Source organism: Mustela nigripes, chromosome 17 (assembly GCF_022355385.1).
Source record: "Mustela nigripes isolate SB6536 chromosome 17, MUSNIG.SB6536, whole genome shotgun sequence".
Classification (NCBI taxonomy): Eukaryota; Metazoa; Chordata; class Mammalia; order Carnivora; family Mustelidae; genus Mustela; species Mustela nigripes.
The window spans coordinates 57,240,564-57,267,925 of record NC_081573.1 but is presented as its reverse complement, the minus strand read 5'-3'; the positions used below and the strand labels follow the sequence as shown (position 1 = coordinate 57,267,925).

Here is a 27,362-nt window from a genome sequence, read left to right as displayed (position 1 = left end):
CATTAGCAGGTGGTTACTGGTGACTTGGTTTGTGACAGCCTCCTTTTGGGAGGACCGGTCATCCTTCTAAAGGGCGAACGCACCTTCTTCTCTCTCCTGCTGGAGTGGAGCCCAGAGAGGGCTCCAAGTGGGCCAGTGTGTTCAGCCTCATCCTCCGAGCCACCTCCTGGCCCTTAGATGGGCACACCCTACGTGTTGCAGCTGCCGTGTCCTTGCAGTCCAGAGATCCGGAGGTCGCAGTAAAATCAAGAGGTGTTGCTCAACTCACCCATACCCAGGCTGGCCACCATCCCACGTGCAGCAAATCCCACTCCAGCAACCGGACATTTTATTTTACTTTTTAAATTTAAAATATTTTATTTATTTATTTGAGAGAGAGAGGGACGGCAAGAGGGAGAGGGAGACGCTGAAGCACACTCCATACTGAGGGCAGAGCCTGATTCGGGGCTCCATTCCGCGACCATCAGCTCGTTACCGGACCTGAATCCAAGAGTCCGAGGCTTCATGGACTGAGCCAACCAGGTGTCCTTACAACCTGACATTTTAAAGTGTCCACAGCTGAGGCAGATGCACACCCAGGTGAGAGCACTTGGATGTCTTTCTCCGAGAGGAAGAATCGCATCCTGGAAGAGCAATCAAGGCTGGCTTCCCGGAGGAGGGGGCCTCTGGGGAGACAGAAGAGGAGCTGGAGTATGTTGGAATTGGCTGTGGGCTCAGAGAATCCAGGGGCTTCTTCAGCTCGGCAGCCCCAGCGCCTGACAAACGCCCCTGGGAACAGGCGCTCAACCCTCAGCTGCTCCCAAAACAAATGACAGCCCGGGAACCACGTCGGTCTTCCCCCCCCCCCCCCCCCCCCCCCCCCGGCCGGTCCCGCCCCCCCGGCCGGCGGAGACGCATGCGCATGCGCTCCCCGGGCTGTACTCTCCAGGCTTCCAAGGCGACGCCACCGCCCCCCCCAACTATCAGCGCGCAGGCGCGGGGGCGAGCGCGCCAGCGGATGACGTCACTCCGCGCCGGATTTGGTTAGTGGAGTCGTCGCTCACTGACTGCGTCGTCATGGCGCTGAAGCCGGGTAAGGGGCCGCGGGAGAGGCGGGCGGGGACCCCCGTGAGGGACAGGCGGGGGACGGGTGCGGGAGGGCCGCCGCGGACCCACAGAGGGGCCGCCGGGTGAGGGGTCACCGCGTGAGGGGTCACCGCGTGAGGGGCCACCAGGGACCCACCTGAGGGGCCGCCGGGTGAGGGGCCGCCGGGTGAGGGGCCGCCGCGGACGGGCCGGGGCGGAGCGGGAACACCGGACAGGCGGGCGGGGGACGCGGAGCGATCAGAGCGGGGCTCGGGGGTCCGGCGGTCTCGGACCCTGGTGCCGGCAGAGCGGGGACGCGGGCGGAAGAGGGAGGGCTGCTTGCCGAGCGCGTGGGCCGCGTGCCGGTCGCGGCCGGTCACGCCCGCCACCTGCGAGTCCCGCACTGGCGTCCGCACGGGGCCGCGGGGAGACCGGGGCTCGCGGCTGGTGGCCGCTCAGTCACTGTCCCCTGAAGCGCTGTGCCCGGCCCTGCCCGCGTGCCGGGAGCGTCGGTGCCGCCAGGCTCGGAGAGGAGCCTCGGGGGTGGGCGCGGGCTTGCTTGGCAGAGACGGAGCCCGGTACGGAGCCGGGGCCGGGCAGAGTCCGGCGGAGCCGGTCCGGCGACACGGGCGCGCGCGTCTGGCCTCCCCGGCTGGCGGCCGTGCGGACGGACAGACCCGCCGGGGCCGGCCGAGCGCAGCCGAGGTGGGCGGGGGAGGGAGACCTGGGTGACCCGACGCAGCTCCGCGTTGGGGGAGGTGAACGGGCATCGACCGACAGGGCCGGGGCACCGCACCCGAGTCTGTGTCGCCTTTTATTATCTCGCGGATTTCCCGTGCTCTGTAACTTTTCCAAGGGCCGAGACCTGCCCTATTACCACCCGCCCCCCGGTGCGCCCCCGGTCGGCATCGCTTTCTAAAGGGGAGTCGCGCAGATGCTCGCGGTTGGTGGGTTCTGCAGAGCGAGGGTCCCAACCCCTTGCACTACTCGTGCCCCACACAGCGTCCTGCACGGTGTTGGGAACGTTGTGGCGCCCACGGGTGTTAGTGAAAGTGGTAAATAACCCCGTAGTTGGGCCAGCGTAATTGTGTTTAAAAAGAAGGGTGGGTGCTCTGGTTGCTAAAGGGGGCACTCAGCCCCTCCGGGGTGGGGTGTGTCGGGAGACCGGGGGGAGAGGACGCACCAAGGCCGGACAGGCAGAAAGAGGAGGGCAGGTGTGTGGAAGCGGGGACAGCAGCGCCGGAGCCACATTTTGAATCCACAGCGAGGAGGGACGGCGGTGAGGCTGAAGTGGGCAGCTGGGCGTGGTAGGCCAGAGCTCCCTGTGACCCTGTGACGGAGGGATCCCCAGGCAGTGGACCGGGAGGGGAGGGGAGGACTTCCTGGAGGTGGTGCTGAAACGGAGCCCTGAAGAGTGAGTTTGTCGAAGGGACAAAGAGCCGAGCAGGTTTGGCAGCAGACGCGTTCCGTGCTGGGGTCCCGGCGGAACGCACAGCCAAGTGGACACTGCTGTCAGCCTGCTCCGGCTGCGCCTTACAGACGCGCGTTCCCGAAGCACCCCCAAACTGCGGTTTTCACTTGGGAGGTGGCGTAGCACTGCCAGGGGCAGGGAGCTCCAGAAGTGTTAGTGGTGGGCTCCAGGGGCTCTGGGGCAGGGCTGCCCCCCGAGCAGAGGAGATGTAGGCCCAGCCCCAGGGCGTAGGCAGCGGAAGCCTTCAGCTGTTGGCCGGTGTGCCCCAGAACTGCACGTGGAGGGTAACACCGGGAGGTAAACGGGCGGGTGGCAAAGCGCATGTCAGTAACAAGACCGGAAGCCAGCTACTGCCTTCAGAAGGGGCTTCCTGAGTGAATTTTGGCCTGTCCTTGTGACGGAGTACCGGGCAGCCTCAGGAAGGGCACAGCCGCGGGCGGATCTGCAAGGCGACTGGCGGGAACAGCCGCGTGCAGGGCAGTGTGTGCCGCGCAGCGCACCTCACTAGGGAGAGGGCTTGACAGCCAGGGTCTCTGTGCGCCCAGGGACCTGGAGAAGAACTCGTGAGGAGAAAGGCGCGCGCTGCCCGATTGCCCGGGGGTGCCGGCAACAAGGAGAGGGCTTGTCAGTAGTGTCCTCTGCTTGTTTTCAGAGTCCGCGCATGGAAAAGGAGCTTTCACAATGGAACTGACTGACGTGATTCGAGGCCATACAGTTGAGAAATGTCTGGTTGAGAAGCCAGCTGCCCGCCCCACCGCACCACCCATCCCGGTGGTTCCCAGCTGTCTCCAGACCTGGGCTGCTCCCGTGGGTCACTTTTCAATATCCAGCCCTCTTTTAAGGGAGACTGAGGACCTGTGAGGTCAGACCTGCCCCTCCCCCCTGCTCAGACGGTGAGAGGTGCCCCAGCCACACACAGGGCACGTAGAACCTCACATCTAACTGCAGCGAGCACCTAAGTTCCCTGGAAAGAAGAGGTCGGCTTTCACTGCCCGCTTCGGAGGTGCGCATTCCCTGAGCCCCGTGCATGTGTGTCCCTCCGGTGACTTGCAGATGGCACTGGGTGGGTCGCATTCCTCGTCGCCAGCAGTTAGGGAAGGTTGGTGTTGAGAGTTCACCAGTGAGTGAGATGTCTTCACGGGGAGTTCCTTGCCTCACGCTTCTCATTGCCGGCCGCGCGACAAGTCTGTATGAAGACAGCTCAAGTAGGTAAAGTGATATGAAGCAGACTTCACAGTTCAGTTGTCCTTTGGAGGATATCCTTTAGGATCAATAGAAATGAAAATTCAGTCAGTATTTTTTTAAATATGTCTTTGTGAAGGTGCTGGCTTTGTTTTTTATCTAACTGGAAGCTGCTTTTTATGGTTCTCGACTCTTAAGAGGAACACACGGCTAATGTACATTTCATTAAAACTGTTGGAATCCAATAACAAAAGAGTGCTTGTCGACACAAAGCGTGCTTCCGAAGTTGGGTGTAGAGGAAGAACTTGCTGTACTAATGAGGGAGGTTGTAATCAATAACCCAAAATAGTAGGTGGTTTGCAAAGCATGTAGGCTTAAGGCAGGTTTTCTGGGTTCACAGTCTGCACACACAAATCATACCTGCATCAAAACTGATTAGAGGGGCACCTGGGCTCAGTGGGTTAAAGCTTCTGTCTCCAGCTCAGGTCATGATCTCAGGGTCCTGGGATCAAGCCCCACATCAGGCTCTCTGCTCAGCGGGGAGCCTGCTTCCTCCTCTCTCTCTCTGCCTGCCTCCCTGCCTACTTGTAATCTCTCTTGTCAAATAAATAAATAAAATCTTAAAAAAAACCAGCTGCTTAGAGCGAGGATTGCAGTGCCTTGACTGAACACAATGTGCGTTTCTGGGCAAGAACTGAGGAAAACCGGGGTACGTGGCTCGCTTCGCATTTTGTTCTGCTGCTGCAGGCCAGTAGAGCTAGAGCTAGGGTCAACACCTGGATTATATTGAATTTGCTCTGGTTTTGGACTTCATGTTGTGAGTTTATCACTAACCCCGATTTTTTGCCGCAGAGCTGAGAAGCCCTGGATTGGTGTGGCGTGACGGAACACTGTGGGCGCCGCTGGGGCAGGCACCCAACAGCCCCTGGCCCGGGCATGCGGCCGGACTCCTTTCTGCCACATTAACTAGTTCCACTCTTTGTTGCTGCAGGTGTTTCCAAACAGGACATTCGTCAGCAGATTTGGGACTACATGGAATCACAAAATTTAGCTGATTTTCCCCGGCCTGTTCATCACAGGATTCCCAACTTCAAGGTACTGAAGCATTCCTCAGCACTCAGAGGGAAAACACACTGTTCCTAAATGAGAGAGTTCGTAGCGCAGTTACTGTCCGGGCTCATGGCGGATCCGATTTGGGGGCACAGTGGGCAGCAGTGCAGAATTCACACCACTGGCCTGCATGTCCTTTGTGTTTTGAGATGTCCCTCATCTGGGTTCCTTAGTCCTCACTCATGGCCTCTTGCCATTCTGTGCAGGGTTGGCGGGTTGGTCGTGTCTTGCCATGAGGTGACGCTGCAGCTACTGTTGTTGGGGCCTTTTTCTCAAAGTTCGCTTCCTTAAGAACAGCAAGGAATGATGCCCTCTGAGAGGGGGGCCTGGGCCAGCGCCTTTCGAAAGAAGGCAGCCTTGCCGGTTCCTGATAGATGATTCAGGCCTCAGTTTCCCCACTGTTCAGAAAGAAGATAGTCACAGGTGTCTGTTTATGACACTGTTCACAGGAAATAAGTTTGCTTGAATGTGCAAACATACACCGCTCATAATTTCAGCATGCGTGTTTTTCACAGGAAAACCACGGGATTTTTGAAAATACACTGATGACTCTATCAGGCCCAAAGGATGTGTGGCTCATTTACTCGCCATCATCCCCCATTCTGGCTGGACTTGGTCTCCCATGCATGGCTTCTTGGGAACAAGCTCCCACCCTTCTCTGGTTCTCAGCTGAGCTGGTTCTGAGGCCATCCTGTACCTTTGAAAAACTGTTCTTTTTGGGTGTTTTTATTGCTTCTTTGTTTTGCTTTGGTGCTTGTTATCCCCGGGAGGGAAGTGTACATGAAGTATAGGGAAAAGAGAAAGGTGCACAGAATCAGTAAAAAATGTCTAGAAAGGGAGTTCCGGGCTACTGGTCATGCACTTAGGGTTTAGGCAGTTACTACACATGTGTGTTCATTTTGTGAAAATTCATCAGACTATATACTTTCTACACTTTTTTGGAATATATGCTTTAGTGTGGTTAAAAATAAATTGGAGCTAGCTTTCTCAGCCACTTTCTACCCTGCTTTCCCACACTTCTTCGGGCGATGCTGAGATCTTGTCTCAGACTTCATGCGCCCCACCTGCCTGGGTGAGATGCTAGACCAATCTGCTCCTGCGTGTCGTGGCCCAGGATCGTGCTGTCTTGTCAGTAACATGCGATCGCGTTTGAAAACAGGGGGCCTCCCGTGCTGCCGAGCATTTCCCACGCTTGCAGGCGTTCAAAGTGGCCAGAACTATTAAAGTCAATCCTGATGCTCCCCAGACCAATGCTCGCTTCTTCGTCCTCGACGTAAGTGCAACTCTGTCTCTTTGCCTAACTAGGGCTCTTACCTGGCTTGCCAAAACATCAGAGAACTAGAGGTTTTTGCCAGAGCACAGGAAGTTAAAGTGGACCCCGATAAGCCACTGGAAGGCGTTCGGCTGCTGGCGCTGCAGGTAATCCCGCTCCCTGAGCCGCTGTCCTGGCCGCTGATAAAACACATCCTCCCGGTGGCTGGCACATGTGTGCGGCTTACATACTTAGGCTTGTGCTTCCGACTCTCTTCCAGACAGAACAGACCCCTGGAGTGGTTTTTTCTAGGAACAATCCAGAACTCTCTGATTTGTCAGAAGTCATGAATGTTCCTAAATTCAGAGATAAAGGACGTTCACAATGATGATCTTGAGGCAGTCTTTAGTCTGATGTGCTTCCTTCGCATTTAGTCTGATGTGCTTTCCTCAGGGAAAGGTTGTGTTTATTTCCTTTTGCTGCTTTAATATTATAATTCTTTGAGATGTGATAATCCATGAGTAAGAAATATGATGGAATCCCCAAAAATCTATTGATGAGAACAGTGTTTCCTAACTTACATACATAGGCCCCTGCTCGAGGGGGGAAAAAAACCTCCCCCAGGGTTGCTTTAAATTCAGTAAATTTTTTTTTTAACTTTAATTTTTAAAAAATTTTTAAAGATTATTTATTTATTTATTTGACAGAGATCGCAAGTAGGCAGAGAGGCGGGCGGGGTGGGGGGGAGCAGGCTCTGCACTGAGCAGAGAGCCCGATGTGGGGCTGGATCCCAGGACCCTGAGATCATGACCTGAACCGAAGGCAGAGGCTTAACCCACTGGGCTAACCAGGTGCCCCTAAATTCACTAAATTTAATAAGTATAATCAGAAAACTTGGTATAAAAGTTTACATGTTTGTAGCTCTGATGCAGCTGTAAAACCACGATAAACCCGTAAGTTAAATAGAAACTACGAGCAGCAGCATCCGTTGTCCGCACTGAGTGACGCCGACAGCTGCTGCTGCTCTGCTGAGACACCTTGCTGTCGGTGGTGGGCATCCAGATCTTTGGAATTTCTCCTTAGTGGCCACGCCTGTGTGGCCAGTCCACTCTCCCACCGTTCCCGCGAGGCCTCGGTCGCACAGCGCACCTTGCAGCCTGTGTGGAGAAGGGAATGCCAGGAAGCGATTTTACAGGGAACGGGGCGGGTGTGCGTGTAGGGGTCCTCCTCTCCTTCTTTCAAGGCTTGCGTGTCGGGGATCATTCTGTTAGCTGATTGCAGTCCAGCCCCAGAGGAGCCTCCCATTCAGGCCCTACTGGAAGCCTTCCCTCTTGCCAGCTGTATTTTCCCAGTCAGTGGTTCACCTGAATGAACTAGAGGAGATAATGGCAGCGGAGAAGAGCCCGAAGTGAGTGGTCGCCTTGTGCGAAGACAAAGCCCTGTGGAAACAGTGCACTCCGTTGTCTCATTTAATTCAGCCAACAACCCTGTAGGAGTGATCTCTGTTCCCAGATGACGTGGAATAAGCTAGACCCAGAGAGGTCAAGTGGCCTGGCCAAGTCCCCTGTTCAGAACAGGTGAAGCCGGGATTCCAACCCACACGGACTCCAGAGCCGGCTCTCTGCGTTTATGAGGTTCTTACCTGTCAGCCCATCAGAGCACGGATCAAAGCCTTGGGTGTGTTGGAGATTAGTCAAGACAGCCTGTAGCAGGAGCACGGCCGGGTAGCAAGATGGACTAGCGGGGCCTTCACTGTCTCTTTTATTCAGGGGCAGGAAAGCCAAGCTTTGAGAATCTGTGGTAGTACAGGCTCTCTGGTGGGCACAGGCATATAGTGGTGAAAAAGACAAGAAGACGTATGTGGTCTCTGTGCCCTAGACTACACCTGAGTATAGGCAGGGATCCTGATGCACATGGCCACAGTCCATGCCTGGGGACACAGTGGCCTGTGCTTGGGGATATACAGTTTCCCAGACCTTCAATAGGTTTCTAGAGTTTTTTTTTTTTTAAGACTTTATTGTTTTCTTTTTTTAAGATTTTTTTAAAATTTAAATTTAAATTTTTTAAATTTAATTTTTATTTATTTATTTGACAGAGACACAGTGAGAGAGGGAACACAAGCAAGGGGAGTATGAGAGGGAGAAGCAGGTTTCCCACTGAGCAGGGAGCCTGATGCGGGGCTCAGTCCCAGCACCCTGAGATCATGACCTGAGCCGAAGGTAGACACTTAACGGCCTAGCCACCCAGGCGCCGCTCCCCCCTTTTTTTGAGAGCGAGAGTGCGTGTGTGCACAAGGCAAAGGGAGAGGGAGAAGCAGACTCCCTGCTGAACAGGAAGCCTGATGTGGGGCTTGTTTCTCAGATCCCAGGATCATGACCTGAGCCAGAGGCAGACGCTTAATCAACTGAGCCACTCTCTGAAGTTTTTTTTTAATAAACACCCTAATGGTGCCTTAAGAACCACTGCAGGTCAACATTTGCCAACCCTGGTTGCACATTGGTACCACCCAGGGAACTTAGAAAATTATCTGTTGCTGATGGTCAGGTCCTGAATCAGATGCTCTGGGTGGGTGTGCACTCCCACTCCCCAGGTGATTCTAAAGTATAAGCAGCTTCCAGAAAAGAGGGAGTGACCATGGGACGCCTGGGTGGCTCAGTTGGTTAAGCAGCTGCCTTCAGCTCAGGTCATGATCCCAGCGTCCTGGGATCGAGTCCCACATCAGGCTCCTTGCTCCGCAGGGAGCCTGCTTCTCCCTCTGACTCTGCCTTCCACTCTGTCTGCCTGTGCTTGCTCTCGCTCACTCTCTGATAAATAAATAAATAAAAACTTAAAAAAAAAAAAAAAAAAAAGAGGGAGTGACCAGGATAATGTGCAGTACACCAGAATCTTCAGACTGTGAATGAATCCAAACCTCTTTCACACTCCTCAGGAAAAGAGCATGTGGTCATGACCTGTGTTGAAATATTTCTTCTCTCACGGCTTTAAGTAAGCCAGCCTTTGATTTTACAGGTCCTAGATTGGTCTCAGGCTGTCATCTTTTGCACAAAACTAAAATATACTCTTTTTACAGATTAGATTTTATAAATTTTACAATTACCTCATGGCCTGCCCTGGCATAATCTGCAGAGTTGCCTGTGGCAGTGGCTCTGGAACTTTCCTGGGCATCAGAATCACCTGGCAGGCTTGTGAAAGCAGATTGCTGTGCCTGCCCCCAAGCTTCTGGTCATTTCTCACAGGTGCCCAGGGGCTGCAGTTGCTGGCCAGAGACCTGCACTTTGCAAGTCCTCACTCTGGGACTCAGAACAAGGTGTTTGGGGACTAAATAGAAGAAAGGGGACTGTGGACTCAGGTTAATACAAAATATCTACTCTCATGAGTACTAATCTCTGACGCTAGAACTTTTTGAACAGCAAACTGGTCGTGAAGGCTTGAGACGTAATGCAGGTTTCAAATGGGGGCGCCTGGGGGGCTCAGTGGGTTGAGCATCTGCCTTCAGCTCAGGTCGTGATCCTGGGGTCCTGGGATCGAGTCCCACAGCCGGTTCCTTGCTCTGTGGGAAGTCTCCTCCTCCCTCCTCCTGTGCCCCTCCCCCTGTTCCTGTTCTCTCTGAGTAAATAGAGAAAGTCTTAAAAAACAAAACATTGTAACTATAGTGTGTGATGCTGGGAGTGGAGGACACAGGAAAGTCCTGGCGGAGTCCTAATGAGAACAGGCCTTCATTTGGATTTACTTGTCATTTTGGCCTGTAGTGTTTTTGAGTGCAAGTAAAGTAGAATTCGGGAGTTTGACGACTCACTGCCTCTTCATCCTAAGTGGGTAGGGTAGTGGCCCTGAGTAAGATGGACCGCCGTGCACTATTTAGTTGGGTTTGCAAAGGAATCATTTCCTTGGCACACACCAAAAGATGCCAATAATAGGGCGCCTGGGTGGCTCAGTGGGTTAAGCCACTGCCTTCGGCTCAGGTCATGATCCCAGGGTCCTGGGATCGAGTCCCACATCCGGCTCTCTGCTCAGCAGGGAGCCTGCTTCTCCCCCTCTCTCTCTCTGCCTGCCTCTCTACCTACTTGTAATCTCTGTCAAATAAATAAATAAATTCTTAAAAAAAAAAAAAAGATGCCAATAATAGTAATTTGTTTTTGCTCCTGAAATGCTATCATATGCAATAAAATTTTCTATGTCTAATTTTGTAATTTATTGATTATCTTTTTTTAAAAGAGCAAAAAAACATTGTTGGTCCCAACACCACGACTGAGAACGGGGTTATTTAATAAGATCACACCACCTCCCGGGGCAACGAAAGACATCTTGAGAAAATGTGCCACCTCTCAGGTAAGTGCAGGAGGCCGCCTCACCACAGGAGAGCACGGTTGTCAGCCGCGACTTCTGGTGAGTTAGAGTAGGTGAAATACACCACAAAATCGAAATTCGTTTTTCACAAAGCCAGAGGAGTGGAGATGGGAAAGTGTTCAGCAGGCCTGTCAGTGAAGGAGCCAAGGAGAAAACCGTGAGGGCGTGTCTTCCGTCTGAGTCACCCACTTTCTCTTTTGTCCCAAGTTAGCAGATTGTGCCCTATTAAATTAAATTCCCCATTAAAATGAAAAGTTTTGTGGTGCTCTGGTGCCTTCTGGGGTTAACCTGTGCCATGGTCTGGTGATTCATAGCATTTTCTTAAGTGCCACCAGAGCAGTTGGGGACTCAGGAATTTCCAGAATACTGGGACTGGAAATCACCTCGCCGGTTCTGAGTAATGGCTTTAGTAATTCAGTTCTGTGGTCTTCTTGAGTGTTCACAATGTGGTAAAACTGAAGTTTGTAGATGCTACATTAGGGTGCCCCGTGGGGGGATTTGTCCTGTATCTTGCAGATAAAGAAATAGAATTTGGTGACTTTTTTCACACTCCTAGAATAGACCGCAGGTCATTTGATTTCTGATCTATTAGGAATTAAAAATAGGACATCGAGATACTCCTTTTTAAAAAAGATTTTCCACTTAGGTCTGATATTTAAAAATTGTATGTTTATATTGTTATTTATTGATAACCTTTTTCCAAAAATACAGATTGCTACAGCTTTCAAAAGTGTGTGTGATAAAGTAAAACAGTAAAATATATGTAGAAAAAAGTGCGAATGGAAAATTAGAAAAATAAGACAGTCACGGTTCTGGTCGGTGTTCAGAAACGCAAACTGTGTGATCGCGTGCGGTGGGCCACCCGGGCCGCACACGGGAGCTGACATTTCCCGGAGCCGGCAGGGAGTGTGGGGAGCGGCTCACGAGTCGTAGGTTTCGGAAGTACCAGCGCGCCCCACCCTGGGGTGGTTGAGGTCCAGGTCAGACGTGTCTGAGGGCCCGTCACAGGGGCCTGTGTCAGCCGCACTCATCTGTGTCGCCCTTACAGCATCCTCTCCGAAAGGCGGACACCGTGGTGTGTGTTGGCAGCAGTTCCCTGCAGTGCGCCGGCGCCAGCTGGTCCCTTAAACGGACCCCCGCAAGTGTGGCCAGGCCTCCGGGAGAGCCAGGCCAGCTCTCCTGCCTGAACTTCACTAAGGGTTCCACAGCAGAGTTCGGGCTCCATCGGCACATAAGATACAGGAACCTGAACAGGACATTTCCGTTTTCTTGATGGCACGGGGAGAGGCTCTTAGGATCACGTCTGTGTGCAGGTGTGGGTCCTGGTGCAATCACTATATCATTATTCACTCTGCCAGAGCTTAGTGGCAGAAACACTGTCCGCGTGCGGGTCAACTCTAGGAGACTCAGACGCGGCCTTACTTTTTGGCAGAGAAATCTCTGAATTTGTCCCTTTACAGCCTTTGCCTCCGGCACGTCTCAGCTGCCTTTGTGATCTTGGTGTTTTGTGTTTATTCTCTAACCCAAGAGTCTTCCAGCAGCCGCCTCCACGGGCACACAGAAATGTTTGTCAGCTGAGTTTTTGTTGAATCGAACCGGACTTTGGGGAACCAGGTTGCTCACGCGCTGTCCGGCCGGCAGAGCAGGTGAAGCTGACTTGGAGGGAGGAGGAAGTCTGATGGACAGTTTTGACACGGGTTTCTGCTCACCAAGGCTGCCAGGCACCACGCCCTTTAAAACAGGGCTGAGGATGTGGGTGGGCCTTCCCACCGTGGGGCACAGTGGGCTGGTGACTGGTGGCTCCTGAGAGGCCCCAGACCAGCTCTGTGTACTGGTCCCATAAGTGCCTTGTCATGTACTTGTAGACGAGGCATTATACTCTATGCGGTGACCCTCCCGTGCTGGGCAGAGGTCTGTACAGGGGCCTGATTTGGCTCTTCGATTGACCTGTATTTCTTGTTATCTGAGACTCGTGACCGTATCAGCCTCCCTACTCTGTAAATACAAGCCTCCATTCGTTAGTGTAAACATGTGTACTTTTGGTACATTTTGGCTGAAACAGTCATATTTTGGAAGTGAAGATGCTACATTTGAAAGTAATAGCCCCAGTATTTTATATGTAATCTGTCCCACACATTAACTGCCCACGTCTTCTGTGCTAAAACTCACTACCTCCGTGATCTCCTTGCCTCCCAGTGCCAGTCTGACGGGGCAGCAGCAGGTGACAGCTCTGCCTTAGAGGTGAAGAAACGGAAGGTCACCTTCCTCCTCTCGAGGTCACAGGGCTAAGGGGGACCTGGACCCGGTTCTCCGTGACTCCTGTGCCTCTGGTCTAACCGCTGTGCTCTTCTGCCGCGTGGGAAGAAATGATTTGCTCAGTATTGTAAACTTAACATCTTACTCATTTGTGCTCTCAGTTCCAAGTGGGATCTCTCCTGCGGAAGAAATTTGGGGAAATTATCCTACGATGGTTTCTGAACCAAGGTCTTCCTAAATACCGCTTTCATGCTGCATGCTCGCTGTCGGGCGAGTTTGCTTCTCGCAGGAGGTTGACCCAGACCCTGAGTGCGCCTCGCCCGTGAACCGCGAGGTGGGACAGCTGCTCGCTGCCCAGGAAGCATTCAGGCCCCCATCTGTGTCCACAGGGCGTGAGGAGCTACAGCACTCCCGTGGGCTTGGATTCCAGGGTCCTTGTGGACTTGGTTGTGGTGGGGTCCGTTGCTGTTTCTGAAAAAGGTAAGATTAAAATCAGAAACTCCTTGAGGTGACCTCAGCTTCACACTCTGCCGTGTGTTCATCTTTTAAACACCGACGGTAAGTAATTTCAGTTTTCTGGACACACGTCTGTCCTCTGAAGCCACTGTATCTCTCATTCATCTTGAAAAATTAACTCGGTTCCTCACACTCAGTACCTTCACGGGATCGCCATGTTTCTTAGCAGGAAACATAAAGTCAGCCCCTCTCTCTTTGGGTGATGAGAGAGACTTCCTCTAATCTTGAGCTGCCTGGAACCGGAGCTGGGTTTACTTATAGTCCGTCAGTAGATAATGGAAAGACATTGCTTCTGTTAGCCTCTGGGCAAACAGGGTGTCCTGAGCCTGCCTGGGGAGGCTGCGCCGCTCAGGCAGGTGAAGCGGGAGGGTGTCCCATGCTGCTGTCTGCCATCTGCCCTCTGCCAAGCCGCCTGGGGGACTTGGGCCCCTGTGGTTCCCCTGGGACCTCTGGCTCCTCTGATGCTCTACCCCAGTCCCGGCTCAGTGCTCTCAGGAGACGGTCTGGTTATGCTGCTGCTTATGCTGCCCCGGGCTCAGTGGCTTCCAGGACGGGTCAGCTGGTCACAGACCGGGTTCGCACAATGTGGTTGTGCCCCCTGCTGGGAAGGCGCTCCCTTTGCTCCTTCCCTCCAGGAGGGACAGACTCTTCCAAGACGCCCGTCCTTAAAACTGCCCCTTGGAAATTAACCAGCTAAAGCCCAGATCTTCCTTAAAGAGACGTTTCCAACAGTTTGCGAGAGATGCTCTTAAGTCATTCATTCCAAACCCTGAGCATCATATTTTTAAATGTTGACCTTTGATGCCTTCACCTGGAACATACAGTGTTTGCCGGCTCTCGCAGTAGAACGTGAGACGCTGTAGCGCAGTGTGCTTGCTCTCCCCGTGCTCCCAGTTACAACACTTCAGCTGTGTCATCAGGAATGGGTTCCCAGGAGCATATGTTTCCTGGGTGCCTACTGTGGGCCAGGTGTCAGGCCAAGGTGGTGTCTGTCTTGAGCCCACAGTGCCCGGAAGAGCAGACGCAGCAGCTGGACCCTGGTGTGGTGTGCTGGTGCTACACACCGAAGTCAGCACTGACGCTGGGGAGATGGGGTCAGAAGAGTCACCCTCTTCCCAAATGCCCAGTGTCGGCGTTTGCTTGTGTCGACACACATGTCCTGCGTTCTGTGTGTGGGTCATGTTTGTCCTGGTTCTGTCTTTCCAGGAGAGGCAGCAGCACGTACAGCACTCTGTGCCCTGCTAGATGACGCCCATCCATTGGGCACTTAAGATGTCGCCAAGGTTTGGTTTTGGCTTTCCCCTTGCAGATCCCACTAAAGTGAGGTGTAGTCTTGTGGTAGACTTTCTGTGTGCCTTCGAGAGCCATGCATGGCATAACTCGAGCAGAGAACTGTCGAACCGAAGTGCGGACTTGAAATCTTGGTGGCAGTTACTGAACAACCTGCGGTGAGGTGGCCTGCCTCCCATCCCCAGCACCGTACCTCACCTCTCCCTACGCCCTCTGCGTAGCTAGAATCATCAGACTTCCATGTTGACCGACCCAGTAGTGAGCAGTGGTGGATCATAGGCCGTCTGAGTGGCCTTTAATGGTGAGGGAAGGTGGTCATTACTCACTTTTGCCGCTTACTGCCTGCCTCTGCGCACTGTTCTGTCCTTGGTCGTTTCCGCGCTGTCTTTCTCACGGTTATTGGCTCGCATGGTTGTAGGTTGGTAGTCGCAGAAGTAGGACGACAGAGGAGAATGTCCGAAAGAGGCTCGGGCAGCGATGCCCTTGGTGGGAATGCTGATGCGGATGTTAAGCGGAAGTTAGAATTTCGGCAGTGTCGTGGGCTTCCTGATGTGGGGTACATCGGCTCTTGTGGGAGCCAGGGCTACTGCCATGTTCCCGTCTTGCTGCTTTCTTACCTGCTCTGTAGCTTCTCATGCACCTTCAGCTCAGCTTCTGCAGGCCCCCTCAGGAGTCCTCAGTATGGGACTAGCTCTGCCGACCCGGCCCTCTTCCAGGGACTGCTGGACTTTTCAAAAGACAAGGTGATGTCCTCTTGAAATACGTATCCCTGATTTTAGTTTTTATTTCCTCTCCAGGATAAATTGATTTAAAAGGTTTTGGTTTTAGTGGGAATTTGTTCCTTAATCTTTTTAAAAACTAATCTTGCGGGGCGCCTGGGTAGCCCAGGCATTAAGCGTCTGCCTTCAGCTCACAGCATGATCCTGGAGTCCTGGCATCGAGCCCTGTGTCAGGCTTCCTGCTCGGCGGGAGCCTGCTTCCCCTCTGTCACTCCCCCTGCTTGTGTGCCTCTCTCACTTCTCTCTCTCTGTCAAATAAATAAATAAATAAATAAATAAAATCTTTTTAAAAAACCAAGCTACTATTCATTGCTTTTAAATGTGAGTTCTGCTCACATTAACGCAGGTTCCTTTGCCTTTTGTAACACAACTGAAAGGCTCAAGCTTGGCATCACCGTGTGCTGCTGACCCCTGTATGTGTGCAGCGTCGGTGTGCCCCCAGGCCCCGCTGTTGAGGGCTCCCTGTGGGCTTTCTATGGAAGTTTCTATGGAGGTGCCAGGGACATTGAGTCCAAATTTCTGTTTCCACTACAACCTGATGAAACATTTCCTCCTGAAATACCGATGCTCTGTGTGTCTCTTAGGCTGGAGAATTGGGAAGGGAGAAGGTTACGCTGATCTGGAATATGCCATGATGGTGTCGATGGGAGCAGTCAGCCAGGGGACGCCTGTGGTCACCATCGTCCATGACTGCCAGGTGCTGCCCATGGACAGGCGAAGCGGAGCTACTGCCATACCCCCGAGAGAGCGGGCGGGGAGGGGAGGAGACAGACACACAGGGACAGACTGGTGTCTGCCTTCATTCCACGTCTGCTGGGACTGGTGGTATTGGCAGAGCTGGCGCTGTCTGGCAGTGAAGCCTTACCCCGTGAGGCTGCTGAGCCCTGCGCTTCTGCCGTGCGGCGCAGTGAGCACAGGATCCACATTCCCCGTTAGCTCCCTCACCCACTTCTGTCTGACCAGGTCGTCGACATACCTGAAGCGCTGCTCGAGGACCACGACCTAACAGTGGACTACATTCTCACTCCGACGAGAGTCATTGCCACGGGGTGTGAGCGCCCAAAGCCGACGGGAATCATATGGTCCAAGGTGGGTCCTGGGGCCAGCAGTGGCCTATAGCTCGGAGGCGTCTCCTCTTGTGTGGTATTCTTTGGCAGCTGTCCCTAGGCCCAGCATGTCTGTGCATTAGAATCACCCGTAAGCTTTTGAAAACTCAGCTCCTGCATCATAGTCTCCAGACATGGGCCCAAGAATCTCCTTTGCAAACCTGTGGGATTCTGATAAGCAGCCAGGTTCCAGGTCTCCTGTGGCAAGACAGCAGTTCTCGATGGCAGAAGGAACAGTCCACTCAGGACCAGTGCCATGACACACTACTGGCCAGCGGGTTTCACCTCTGAGAGCTGTGTCCCGCCATCCTGGCCACGGCAACCTGCTGTCTAATCAGCTTTCCCATTCTAAGTCCAGCTTGTCTTGCCGTGACCTGGGTCGCCGGGCAGTACCCACAGCCTCCGTAACCCGGTACCTTTGTGACTTCATCTGCGGAACAGTTACAAGCATGCGTGACAGTAGTCTACAGAGGGAGTCCTGTCGCAGAGGCCCACCTGTGGGAAACGGAGAGTCGTGCTTCATCTGGATTGAAGCTGTTGCTCGTGTCTTCCGTTCCTTCAACCCCAATCATCAGAGCTGGAAAAGAGCCTTCCCTTGGCCATGGAAAACCAGTCACATACACCTCTGAGATGGGCAACAAAGTGAAACACCACGGCACAGTGGGCCTTTCCCACAGATGCCACAGGCAGGTGGTTTTGGGCTGCCTGGGGCCTGTGCCCCTTCTAGGTTAGTCCCGAGAAAAGCAGAGGAGGAGCGTGCGTGGCCTAGAAGCGAAGGGACGGGTCTCTCTGAGTGCAGGCGAGTGTCCGGGGGAAGGCAGTGGCACCCTGTGTGAATATTCACATGCCCCTTGGTGTCTTTCAGAAGTTGGGTTCACCTTGGAATTTGGGTCCACAGCTTCCAGGTGGAGGCTGCTCCACCGGTCAGAGGAGCGAAGTGACATTTGCTCACAGCTGAGAGGACAGGTTTGGGGAAGCCACACAAGGGGCTAGTCGCAGTGAGGCTGCAGGTTCCTCAGGGGCCAGCACTTCATACACGAGGGCCGACTGTAGCTCACCTTAGGAAGACGTCGTGTGGTCTCTCCAGGAAGAGAGAGAAAGATGTGCTGCTTTGGGGAATAGCCATGGTTACATCCCGCTAATTTTAACAAAAAACAGCAACAGATGATCTTATAGGTCATGTCAGGTGAGGAGACTCGTGTGTGAGAGGAAACCACATGAACCGGAGGGACCAACGACACGGCTGGTCACCCTGTGTGCAGCCTCTCGGGGCCCGCGCTGTTTGTTGCCATGCCAACCGTCTCATCCTTTTCCTGGAACACCTCATTGCTAGTGAGGCCTAGGCAAGAATTACAAACTTTTAAAATTTTCTCATTTCTCATCTTGGGGTCCTGGGTTCTTTGTTCTTCCAACCCTGGGCCTCCTTTTGCATGAATCATGGGAAAGCAGCGACTTTCTCCGGCCCCTGGGGCTTCTGTTCCGGCCTTGCTGTGTGTGCAGCCAGAGCGAGTTTTCCTCGAGACTGGGAAAACCATCCCTGGATTCCACCGAAGATCTGGGGAGGGGCGGGGGCAGTTCGGTGCCGGGCTATGGTACTCTTTTGTATGGAGTCTTGATAGCATTGACGTATTCTTCTGTGGTTTTCTACCCATAGACATCATTGTGTAGGTATTAGAGTCCCAGAATTTGCTTCTTGTGTATTTCGTTGGAACATATGGCATCACTGTTCCTTCTAAACACTGTAGATGCCTCAGATGAGGGCTGTGAAACACACACGGAATGTGATATATTTTTAACTCGTTCCTACTACACAAAGGTTGTGCAGCGCTTGACTCCCTGGCCTTTGTCCCACATTCTCAGGGATGTGCATGGTGTCCCCGTGTGGGGACCAGGCTGCTATCGATTCCGCTGTCGGCTGTAGCTACTTCCAACAGATAGCTTCCTTGGCCCACCACCTGCTTTTCTCTGCTTGTGCCTTGTGGTTTTAAAGATGGGGACCAGGTGATCAGTGGTTTAGAGTGAGCTTAGAAGCCGCAGCAACACGTCTCAGTCACTTTATCTGTGACCTTGGAACACCCTCTGCAAGCCCCCCGTTTGTTAGATTATCTGTGAGGTGGGGTGTTGTCAGTGCTGACCTCACAGGTTGTACCTGCAAAGTGCCTGCTGAACTTGGCCATTTTTGCTGTTGGGGCCATCACAGGTGTGACATGCAAGTAGGTAAGTGTGAGAAATGTCCCTGGACACTGTCGCTGCGGGCAGAATCCTTGGTTACCCTCTGAGTGGTTTACTGAGCCAAGGTGGGGCCTTGCCCGTGTCTCCATGGCACTGTGTTGTCACCGTGTGCCCTTTACTGCCTCTCAGTGAGGGAGAAAAAGACTTTCCTTCCAGAAGGTGTGTCTGCTCTGTTCATGCGGGGTCCTCCTTTCCTTTGGGTGAGCCGTCTGCTGTGCACTGGGTGACCTGTAGAGCTCTGGGGGACTTGGCCATGTCTGAGCTACAAGGCCACATGACTGTCCCACTTGAGAACCTAGCGCTCCCTGAGCTCCGCTCCCCGCTCCAATCCAGCAGGTCAGCAGGGCTGCCCTGGCAACAGGAAGCGCTTTCCCCAGGATCTCTGCCAGGCTGGTGCATGGTGTGAGAGACCTGGCCGTGGGTTGGGTCTTAACCCTCTGGGCAGCACTTCCAGCCCAGGCAGTCGCTATGTCTCTGGGACAGTAACCCGATGTCCCCGCTTGTCGACAGCCATGTGGAAGGTGATCTGCAGTGGCTCAGAGGCCATTGGCCTGCATCCCTCAGCTCTGGCAGGAGTCCACTGACGGTGGCCCAAGTCCTCGCAGCCAGCTTCCAGCAGCTCCCCGCGGTCAGTCAGTTCCAGGTCTGTGAGGTGTCGGGAGTCACGGCGGAGCAGCGAAGCACCTGCTTGGGAGCCTGGCTGCCTGCCGGACCCACACGAGCTCCTGGAAGGCAGCGGCAGGATGGAGCCGTCTGCGTGGGCAAGGCCCCGGGCTTTCCCTCACACTGCGGTCCCCTCACATGGCCCCACTGGGCTGAGCCTCTGGACAGCCGAGCCCCATACCTCTTTTACTGCTTTCTGCTGAGCTAGAATGAGGCAGGGAGAAGGTGTAAGACTTGCTTCAAGAATTCCCTGGAGATGTGGTCGAGCAGCGGGGTGTGGCCGCAGCTCCGAGAGAGCCAGGGCACCCCTGAGACTGTTCCTTGCCACCAAGGCCACAGATGGAAGGATGGCTTCCCAACCCCCTTGCTCCCCACAGTAAGTGGAAGAGGTACCATCACTGATTACAGAGGAGAGCAGTGGGGCACCACTGACCAAAACCTGGATGTCTGCCTTCCTCAGTTACTCTCTGAGGAAGTGGGGTTCAGGAAGTGGGGTTCTGGCAGGTTCATTCCTTTGTGTGCAGACTCAGAGAAGTGACTTGGGGCACCCACCGCCGTGGGGAGGGACTTTCCCACGTGGTCACCAGGCCCTGGTGATTGGCTTGTTGAGAACAACAGATGCCTTGAGGAAAAGGGCTTGGACAAAGGACCTCTGAGAAATGGCCATTCTCGGACCTTGATGCTTGCTCTCCGAGCCCGTATAGCAGCATTGTTGTCTGGAAATGACAGCCAGAGGTGAGCTGACGCCTACCCACACCTGGGCCAGCAAGCTAGAGCGGCTGATACTTCTGTTTGAAAAGATATGCTGGTTTTGACCCAATAATTGAACCTCTAGGAAGCTGTCCTAGAGAAATACTTAAAAATTTAGATAAGAGATACATGAGTACCCAGCATAATGTGATGCCTGAAAGTGTTCTGACCCGATAGTTTAAGTGCAGAGAGCCTTTTTTGAGAGTATTAAATGGCATGAGAAAGCATTGATGGTATAATAAATACTAAGTGGAAAAACCACAGAGTATGAATTTATACGTGTTTTGGTATATTATTTTATATTCGTTATGCTAAAACATGTATAGAGAAATGATGGAGGGGTGCCAGGGTGGCTCAGTCAGTTAAGCATCGCCTCTTGATTTCAGCTCAGGTCAGGACCGCAGAGTGATGGGATGGAGGTCCCCTGGGCTGTGTTCCGGGGTGGCGCTTGCTGGTGGGGTGGCGCTTGCTGGGATTCTCTCCCCTGTCCCTATATCCCTCCCCCCACCAAAAGAACAAGCAGGTGAAGTGTATCCGAACATTAACAGCAGTTCTCTCTGCAAGCTGGGATTTCAGATTTCTTTTCATTGTTTTCTAAATTTCCCACAAAAAGAATACTTTTTAGTAGTCAACACTAGTCAGTAGGAAAGCAGGACATTTGAAACCATTCCCCAAGGGCAGCCTTCCACCCAGGCGTGTTTGCGTCGGGTTCCACAAGGAGCCTCTGTTCTCTGCATACTCCTAACTGGTAAAAACGAGAAGCCAGGATGGAAGATGGTTAAACGTGTACCAGCTCTTAGAAGTCATGGGCTCGTGCATGGCGGTGACATAGGACTATCCAAGCTGCGTGTGCCAGGCCCATGCCTGAGTGTGAGGTGGGCTGCGCAGGCTGCTCGTCCCCCGTGGCTGACACTTGGTGTGGAACTGAGCCTCGAGCTGCCGGGCATGAACTCGTCCCACACTTGGCCCTGAGCTGGCCCAGCAGGAGGGGACCTTACTGCTCCAGTGGGCCTGTCTGTTATGCTGCCCCTGCCCTCTGGAGAGCATCAGGCAGGCAGGAGCTGGCGTTTGCAGCTGGAAGCTGGTGTCTTGTGGTGACAAAGGTTTTGAAGTCATCATGTATACCAGGAAGTAAAGGGTTTTTCTTTTTCTTTCTTTTAAGATTTTATTTGTTTATTTGACAGACAGCGATCACAGGTAGGCAGAGAGGCAGGCAGAGAGAGAGGAGGAAGCAGGCTCCCTGCTGAGCAGAGAGCCCCATGTGGGGCTCGATCCCAGGACCCTGGGATCGTGACCCGAGCGGAAGGCAGAGGCTTAACCCACTGAGCCACCCAGGCGCCCCTAAACAGTTCTTCTTAGTAACTTCCATGGCCACTTCCAATAGAACCATCGCCCTGATGGTGCGCATGGTCTGAAGCAATGGTGGTGTGTGGTCATTGCCCTGCTGGTCCTTCAGCACCACAGTCGAAGCATAATTCTAAAGGACTAATGTCATAGGGGCTTTTTAGTAAGTGACACGTGTGACCAACTATGTGCAAAAAGTTGTCTTAAATGAGTCCTGTTGTCATTAAGAGATGCTCTAACTGGAAAGCAAACACATGCTGCCCAGGCTTGAATGGCATCTGGATGACGGTGCGTTCAGTGGCTCTCCTGCAGGCTTACTCTAGAGAATGATTTCGCCTTGGTCATTTGAAAGTGCTGGATCTAAGAGCATTTTCACTCAGTGAATGATAAGCACTAGTCTCACGCAAGACAACTAATAATTTTGGTGAAAGTTCTGTTTCACATTAGAAATACTAACGGTGTTCCTGGTTTTTTGCCGGCAGCTGCTCAAGCATGTCCTGACATTTTAGAATGATAGGGATTCTAGATATCATCCCTCCCAGTCTCTGAATCTTCTGGTCAAGTAAAGCGAGAGCCAGGAAAGGCAACAGGTTCAAGATTATGAAGCCGGTGGGTAGTGGAGGCAAGATTAGGGCCGGAGTCTCATCCTGGGTTGGCCACGGGTGCCTTGAGAGTGAGATTCCTGCTGTGTACTGCAGTTAGCTTGTATTTCCAGGGAATAGGATTTTTCATTTAATCTTTAAAGAGAATGTATATTTATAAATGACATCTGTAAGTGTAAGAGAAGCGTGGTTGTAGCATATTAAAAAATCATATTTCATCTGTTACTATGGAATGGAATAGTTACAGAAAAGCAGAAGTAGTTCTTTTATGTTTGATTAACAGGCAGGATCTTTCATTTCACAGGGCACACTTACAGAAGGTAACAAATGTTCCTAATTGCTAGCCAGGAAAAACAGCGCGGCCCTGCCGTGGGCCGTCCTGAGCGTGAAGCCAGCCCGTTCAGTTGGGGCACAGAGGCCTCTGTGTCAGCGGAGGGAGCGGCGTCGGCCCCAGCCACTCTGCAGAGAGCACAGACATGGCAAACAGCTGGGAAAGTGGCGAAAGCCACCTTGTGGACAGGGAGGTTTTTCCATTTAGAACTTGTGGGCACAGAAGCATGAGCTGACATTAAGCTTTGTCATTCCTTACCCAGAAAACATCCTGCTCTTGAGATGAGCAGTTTTACGTAAAAGTGACGCATTTGGCCATTTCCATTTCTAAAGATGAGTCTGTGTGTGCGTGTGTGTGTGGCGGTGCTGTAGACTTAGTTCATAATCTGTGCATGGTTAAATCGTTTTGTTGTTCAGCTGATTACAGTTTGTCCGTGGGCCAGCTCGGGATAGAGTAGCCGCCTGTGCTGTGCAGAGAAGGACGTATTTTTGCTCCCCACGCCACGCGGTAGATGTCTGCTGGGAGAGTGTGGAGCCTTGCCCCCTGGGCTGGGTTTCCTGAGAACACTAGCTTTGGCCCGAGGGAGCCCCGTGGTTCCACCAGGCAGAAACACATGGGAGTTTTAGTACTTAGGGCGGTCACCCAGGCAAGAGAGCTGCGGGTGGGGACCGGAGGAGGCGTGGCGTCTGCCAGGGTTTTGGCCTTGCTGCTCTTGCCTGCTGGTGTCACAGTGGAGGGACATTCCGTTTTTCCGTAAGAGAATGTAGTCACCTTTCCTCTGATTGTAATGGCAATTTTAAATTTGATCATCCTTTCTAATTACTAGATCCTAGTAACTTAAGACATCCTTAAGAATCTCATTATGACCATTTTAGGGGCAGCCGGATGGCTTAGTCAGTTAAGCATTCCATTCTAGGTCTCAGCTCAGGTCTTAATCTCAGGGTTGTGAGTTGGAGCCCGGAGCTGGGCTCCATGTTGGGCATGGAGCTTACTTAAAACAAAAAAGAATCTAATTATGACCAGTTTAAATCTGTTTTGAAATAACTCTGAAAGGACACAGGAATCTGAACTCTTGAAGAAGGTGGAATTGGGGTGTGGGCTGGAGATTGTTTGGCTAGACTTAGGTCATTTTTAGGATTCTTTGGGACCAGAGCCTCTCAGGGTACTGGCCCGTGAGCTTAGTCATCTTTGGATGAGTCAGTTCAAAAGAATTGCAGAGAGTCAAGTGGAAGAAAACTTCCTTTTGCTTAGCAAAGAGTTGTTACATCTCCTGCACATTTCCATGGTGGAGACATGGTTTCTGTTCGTTTCTCTGCGTCTCAATAATGGGGAACATTAGAAGGAGTAGGTCTTTCTTTGACCAGTCCTTGGCATCTGGGCATCTGTGTGCTACTCTGAAGACCCCAGTAGACAAGTGCCACCTTCAGAGGCTTCTGACATGGCCGTGCTGGGAGCAGGGGCACTGTCCATTTGGAGAGGGCTCGGAGCCAGGGGGGGAAGGCTGTGATAAGGTGGAGAGGGTCGTCCACTTAGTGCTAGGAGAGAGAACCAGGTACTGTATTAATGAGGATCAGGAGCCTTAACATTTGTGAGAAGGTACTGGAATCGACTGTTTTTAGGTGTTTAAGTTTCTCTGGCTCTTCCTCTGAATCACTGATCTTTCACTTGGGGCCTGTGTGCCTCTTGTGGTTTGGGGATCTCTGAGCAGAGTTCGGGAAATTGCACCCAGAATTGCTGGGGACTCGCTCCCGGGGACGAGCCGGAGCTTCTGCAGAGGTCTCTGACTCTCTGGCAAGGGTAAGAACCATTACTCCAGTTACAGATGGTGCAGAGAACAAGAACCCTGTTATTCGTTAAGCTCTTTGTTTTTAGACGGAAGTTTCACCTGTCTAACTCCTGTGCTGATCTGTATTCTGACGTAGCCATGTTTGTGGGAAGTCCGGTGTTTGGACCATTGCCCGCCTCTTAGTAATTGGCCATTCATAGAGTTTGTGCCCTAATGAAGGGCAGAAAGCATCTCTGAAAAATGAGGATTGCTAAGAAGGACTAAAATGGTGTGTTGCTGTGTCTTTTCTGCCATGCGATTCCTCAAGTGACAGAAGACCGGTTCTGCCCGGGCTCCACTCTCCTGGTTCAGCCTAACACACAGGGCCATGCCATGTACGGCGGCTGCACCGGGCTGGGACCGTCAGCCTGCACACTGCAAGCTGGGTCCGGGCAGTCCCTGTGCACGCAGGCCCCACTTGTCAATCCCAGTTCTCAAGGACCAGGAACCACCTCATGTTTTGAGGTTCTTCTACCGCCTCATTTGTTGCAGGTTCCCAAAAAGCCAACATTTCCTTCGTATAGGAATTCCATGCATCGAGACGTAACGTTTTTTGGAGTGTTAGCTGGTAGCTAGATGACCTGTTGCTGGAAAGCATTTTCCAACGTGGTGTTCTATTTCAGATCTGCCTTGTTTCTGCATTTCCAGTGACACCTTGAGAGGCTTGGTCCCTGAGAAATGCTCCTCCAGTGGAGGTGGGGAGAAGGAGGAGGCCTGGGTGGCTCGTTGAAGACCCTTCCCACCCAAGGCATCAGTTGGGAGGACAGGGCAGGCGGCAGAAACCCCCGTTATTCTGGAGGTCAACCAGGTGCACTGCCCCTTGTGGCCGGGGAGCCTCCTTCCAGTAACGTCGCTTACTGTCCCTTCTGCATAGGAGGCCTTTGGTTTCCTGCTTCCTGGGCCTCTAGGAGGATAAAGAAAACCATTCCCTCTGCCAGCTGCCGTGGCGTGTCAGGCACAGTCCAGAGGAGAGAGTCCAGAGTGGCTCTGGGGATCCCAGATTGACTTAAGCTGGGGCGGTGTGGGGTCAAAGTGACTGATTAAGGCCAAGGGGTCTTGCTTCTCAGAGGGCCATGTTGGACCAGTGGTGCAGCGTGGCAGGCAGACTGCTTGCCTGAGGAAGGCAGAGGCCCCTGTGCGGTCCGAGTTCTCTTCCCTCCTGACCGAGTGTAGACACACGGAGAACAGCTGGAACTGCTTTGCTTTTTCAGATCAGCTCTGAGGTGATGGGGAAAATCCCCATACTCAGAAGCCTTCGTTGCCGAGAGAGGCAGGCTGGGAGAGATGTCACCCTTCAGGACGAGCCCCGGCACCTTCTGGGAACCGGCAGCCAGCAGCCACCTCCCCTGAGTACTGTCAGAAGACACCAGGACCCACAGCAGCCAGAATCCTGTTCCGGGCAGGGGGAGGATGGGCCTTCTAACACCGTTTTCATCGGGAACCTTCCGCGGGGCACCCGAGTGAGTGAGCTGAAGAGAGCCCTCCAAGAACTGGGCACGGTTCCCCAGAGGCTCACGTGGCAGGGGCCACAGCGCAGGGCCTTCCTCCACTACGAGGCCCCCATCTCAGCCCAGCAGGCTGTCTCCTGCTTGCTGGGCCTGCGTCTGGGTGCTGCCACCTTGAAGGTGGCGCTGGCCAGGCCGCAGAGGGCCGGAGACGTGACAGGCAGCTGTGCGGAGGAACCATGCCCTGACCGTCCCTCAGCTGTCTCCGACCTGTGATGTGCTGCCCTGGGCCCTGTGGAACTTAAGGAGCCTGTGCAGCGGGGCTCAGAGCGTTGCCGCGTGAGCCATTTTGTGGCCGGTCCTTTCCAGGACGTGCCAGCCTTCTGTTACTGCCTGGGGCCTGCTGGTGAGAAGGAAGGTAGCCATCGCGCGCTGCCGACTTGTCCAGGCCCGGCTCTGTCTGTGCTTCAGCCTGCCTGTTGGGTATTAGAGCCGCGCTGGTCTCTCTGGGAGCTCAGAGGCCCTGGGGAGCGCAGTGAGTGATGAGCAAGCGGGAGTAGATGTTGGCCACGGTTAGGAGCGCCTGTGCTCTGGCTTTGGGAGGGGTAGCTCGGGGAGCAGGCGCCAGCAGGGATCAGGTCTGAGCACGCCCAGCTGTCCTTGGAGCCTCGGTCTGGTGTAACTGCAGGGGGAGAGCTCTGTTCATACTGCAGAATCCAAGTTCCCTGGGTGCAAACTGCTGGTCACAGCTCAGTGCTAGTGTCAGCGACGGAGAGCCAGTGTGATGTGCGGGTGGCGGGCAGCTCCCCTCCAGGCCCTCCTCACTTCCCAGCCTCCTGCCGTCTCTGCGTGCACTCCCCGCTCCACGCGATCTCTCGTAGAAGACCCTGGTCATGGAGAGAGCTGTCCCGGCCTTCCTCACAGGCAGGGACAGAAGCGCTCACACCTGTTTGCCCAGGGCCTGAGGTTTCTTGGGGTTTCCCTCCAGGTCTCTGTTCCTAAAAAACAAAACTGGATTTTTGATTTTTAATTTTTGATTTTTGAACGACGCTTTCTTAACAAGTGATTTTGCAGTTGATACAGGACCAAAAGTCAAATGAAGCATTTAAGTGGCAAAATTTTAATTTTTTTTACCAGAGGGTCTTACTGAGCACGTTTTAAGCACAGTCATAGCTCAAGGGGGTATGCCTTGCTCATACTTTCAATAAAACCTCAGAGTACTGTCTCCCTTTGCAGAAGCACTTTGTCATTGGTTTTACGTGAAAATACTGTGCAGATGTCAGAAAGAAAGTCTGCCCTTAGATGGCTCACTACGTGCAGCTCCTTTCCCCAGGCATCGTGAGTAAAGCAAATGGCAGAAATAACTGAAAAACAAGGGGCGCCTGGGGGCATCAGAGGGTTAAGCCTCTGCCTTCCGCTCCAGTCGTGATCTCAGGGTCCTGGGATCGAGCCCCGCATCGCATCGGACTCTCTGCTCAGCAGGGAGCCTACTTTCCCATCTCTCTGCCTGCCTCTCTGCCTGCTTGTGATCTCTCTGTCAAATAAATCAATAAAATCTTTAAAAAAACAAACAAACAAACCTGAAAAACAGGCTAGCACCTTTCCTTTGGGCTTTTGGGACCACTTTTCTTTGCCCGAACCATCTCCCCCATGAGCATGGCTGATTTCGTTTTGTCACCCGGCACTTAGCTCAGACATCAAAGCCCGAATCTGGTCATCTAATTCTTTGTTTTTGGGGGGAGGGGGTGTTTGCCTTGATTTTTGTTGTTGTTACTGTTTTCTTCTCATAATTTTTT

At 53.0% G+C, this 27,362-nt stretch overlaps 1 protein-coding gene across 6 annotated transcripts; it reads left to right on the top strand.

The window, feature by feature from the left end:
• Nucleotides 1–1,011: 1,011 nt before the first annotated feature.
• On the top strand, nt 1,012–26,791 carry MTHFSD (methenyltetrahydrofolate synthetase domain containing). 6 transcript variants are annotated; one of them, XM_059383489.1, is made up of 9 exons: nt 1,012–1,072; nt 3,189–3,539; nt 4,710–4,813; nt 6,134–6,247; nt 10,296–10,409; nt 13,073–13,163; nt 15,853–15,965; nt 16,232–16,357; nt 25,333–26,791. In XM_059383489.1, exons 3-9 carry the CDS (start codon nt 4,751–4,753, stop codon nt 25,840–25,842), a joined length of 1,131 nt encoding a protein of 376 aa, XP_059239472.1. In that variant the 5' UTR covers nt 1,012–1,072; nt 3,189–3,539; nt 4,710–4,750; the 3' UTR covers nt 25,843–26,791. The 6 variants fall into 6 exon arrangements, with proteins under 6 accessions (XP_059239472.1, XP_059239471.1, XP_059239473.1 ...); XM_059383490.1 differs by lacking the exon at nt 1,012–1,072 and adding an exon at nt 1,220–1,237; XM_059383488.1 differs by lacking the exon at nt 3,189–3,539 and having other exon boundaries at nt 1,017–1,072.
• The last annotated feature ends 571 nt before the right edge of the window (nt 26,792–27,362 follow it).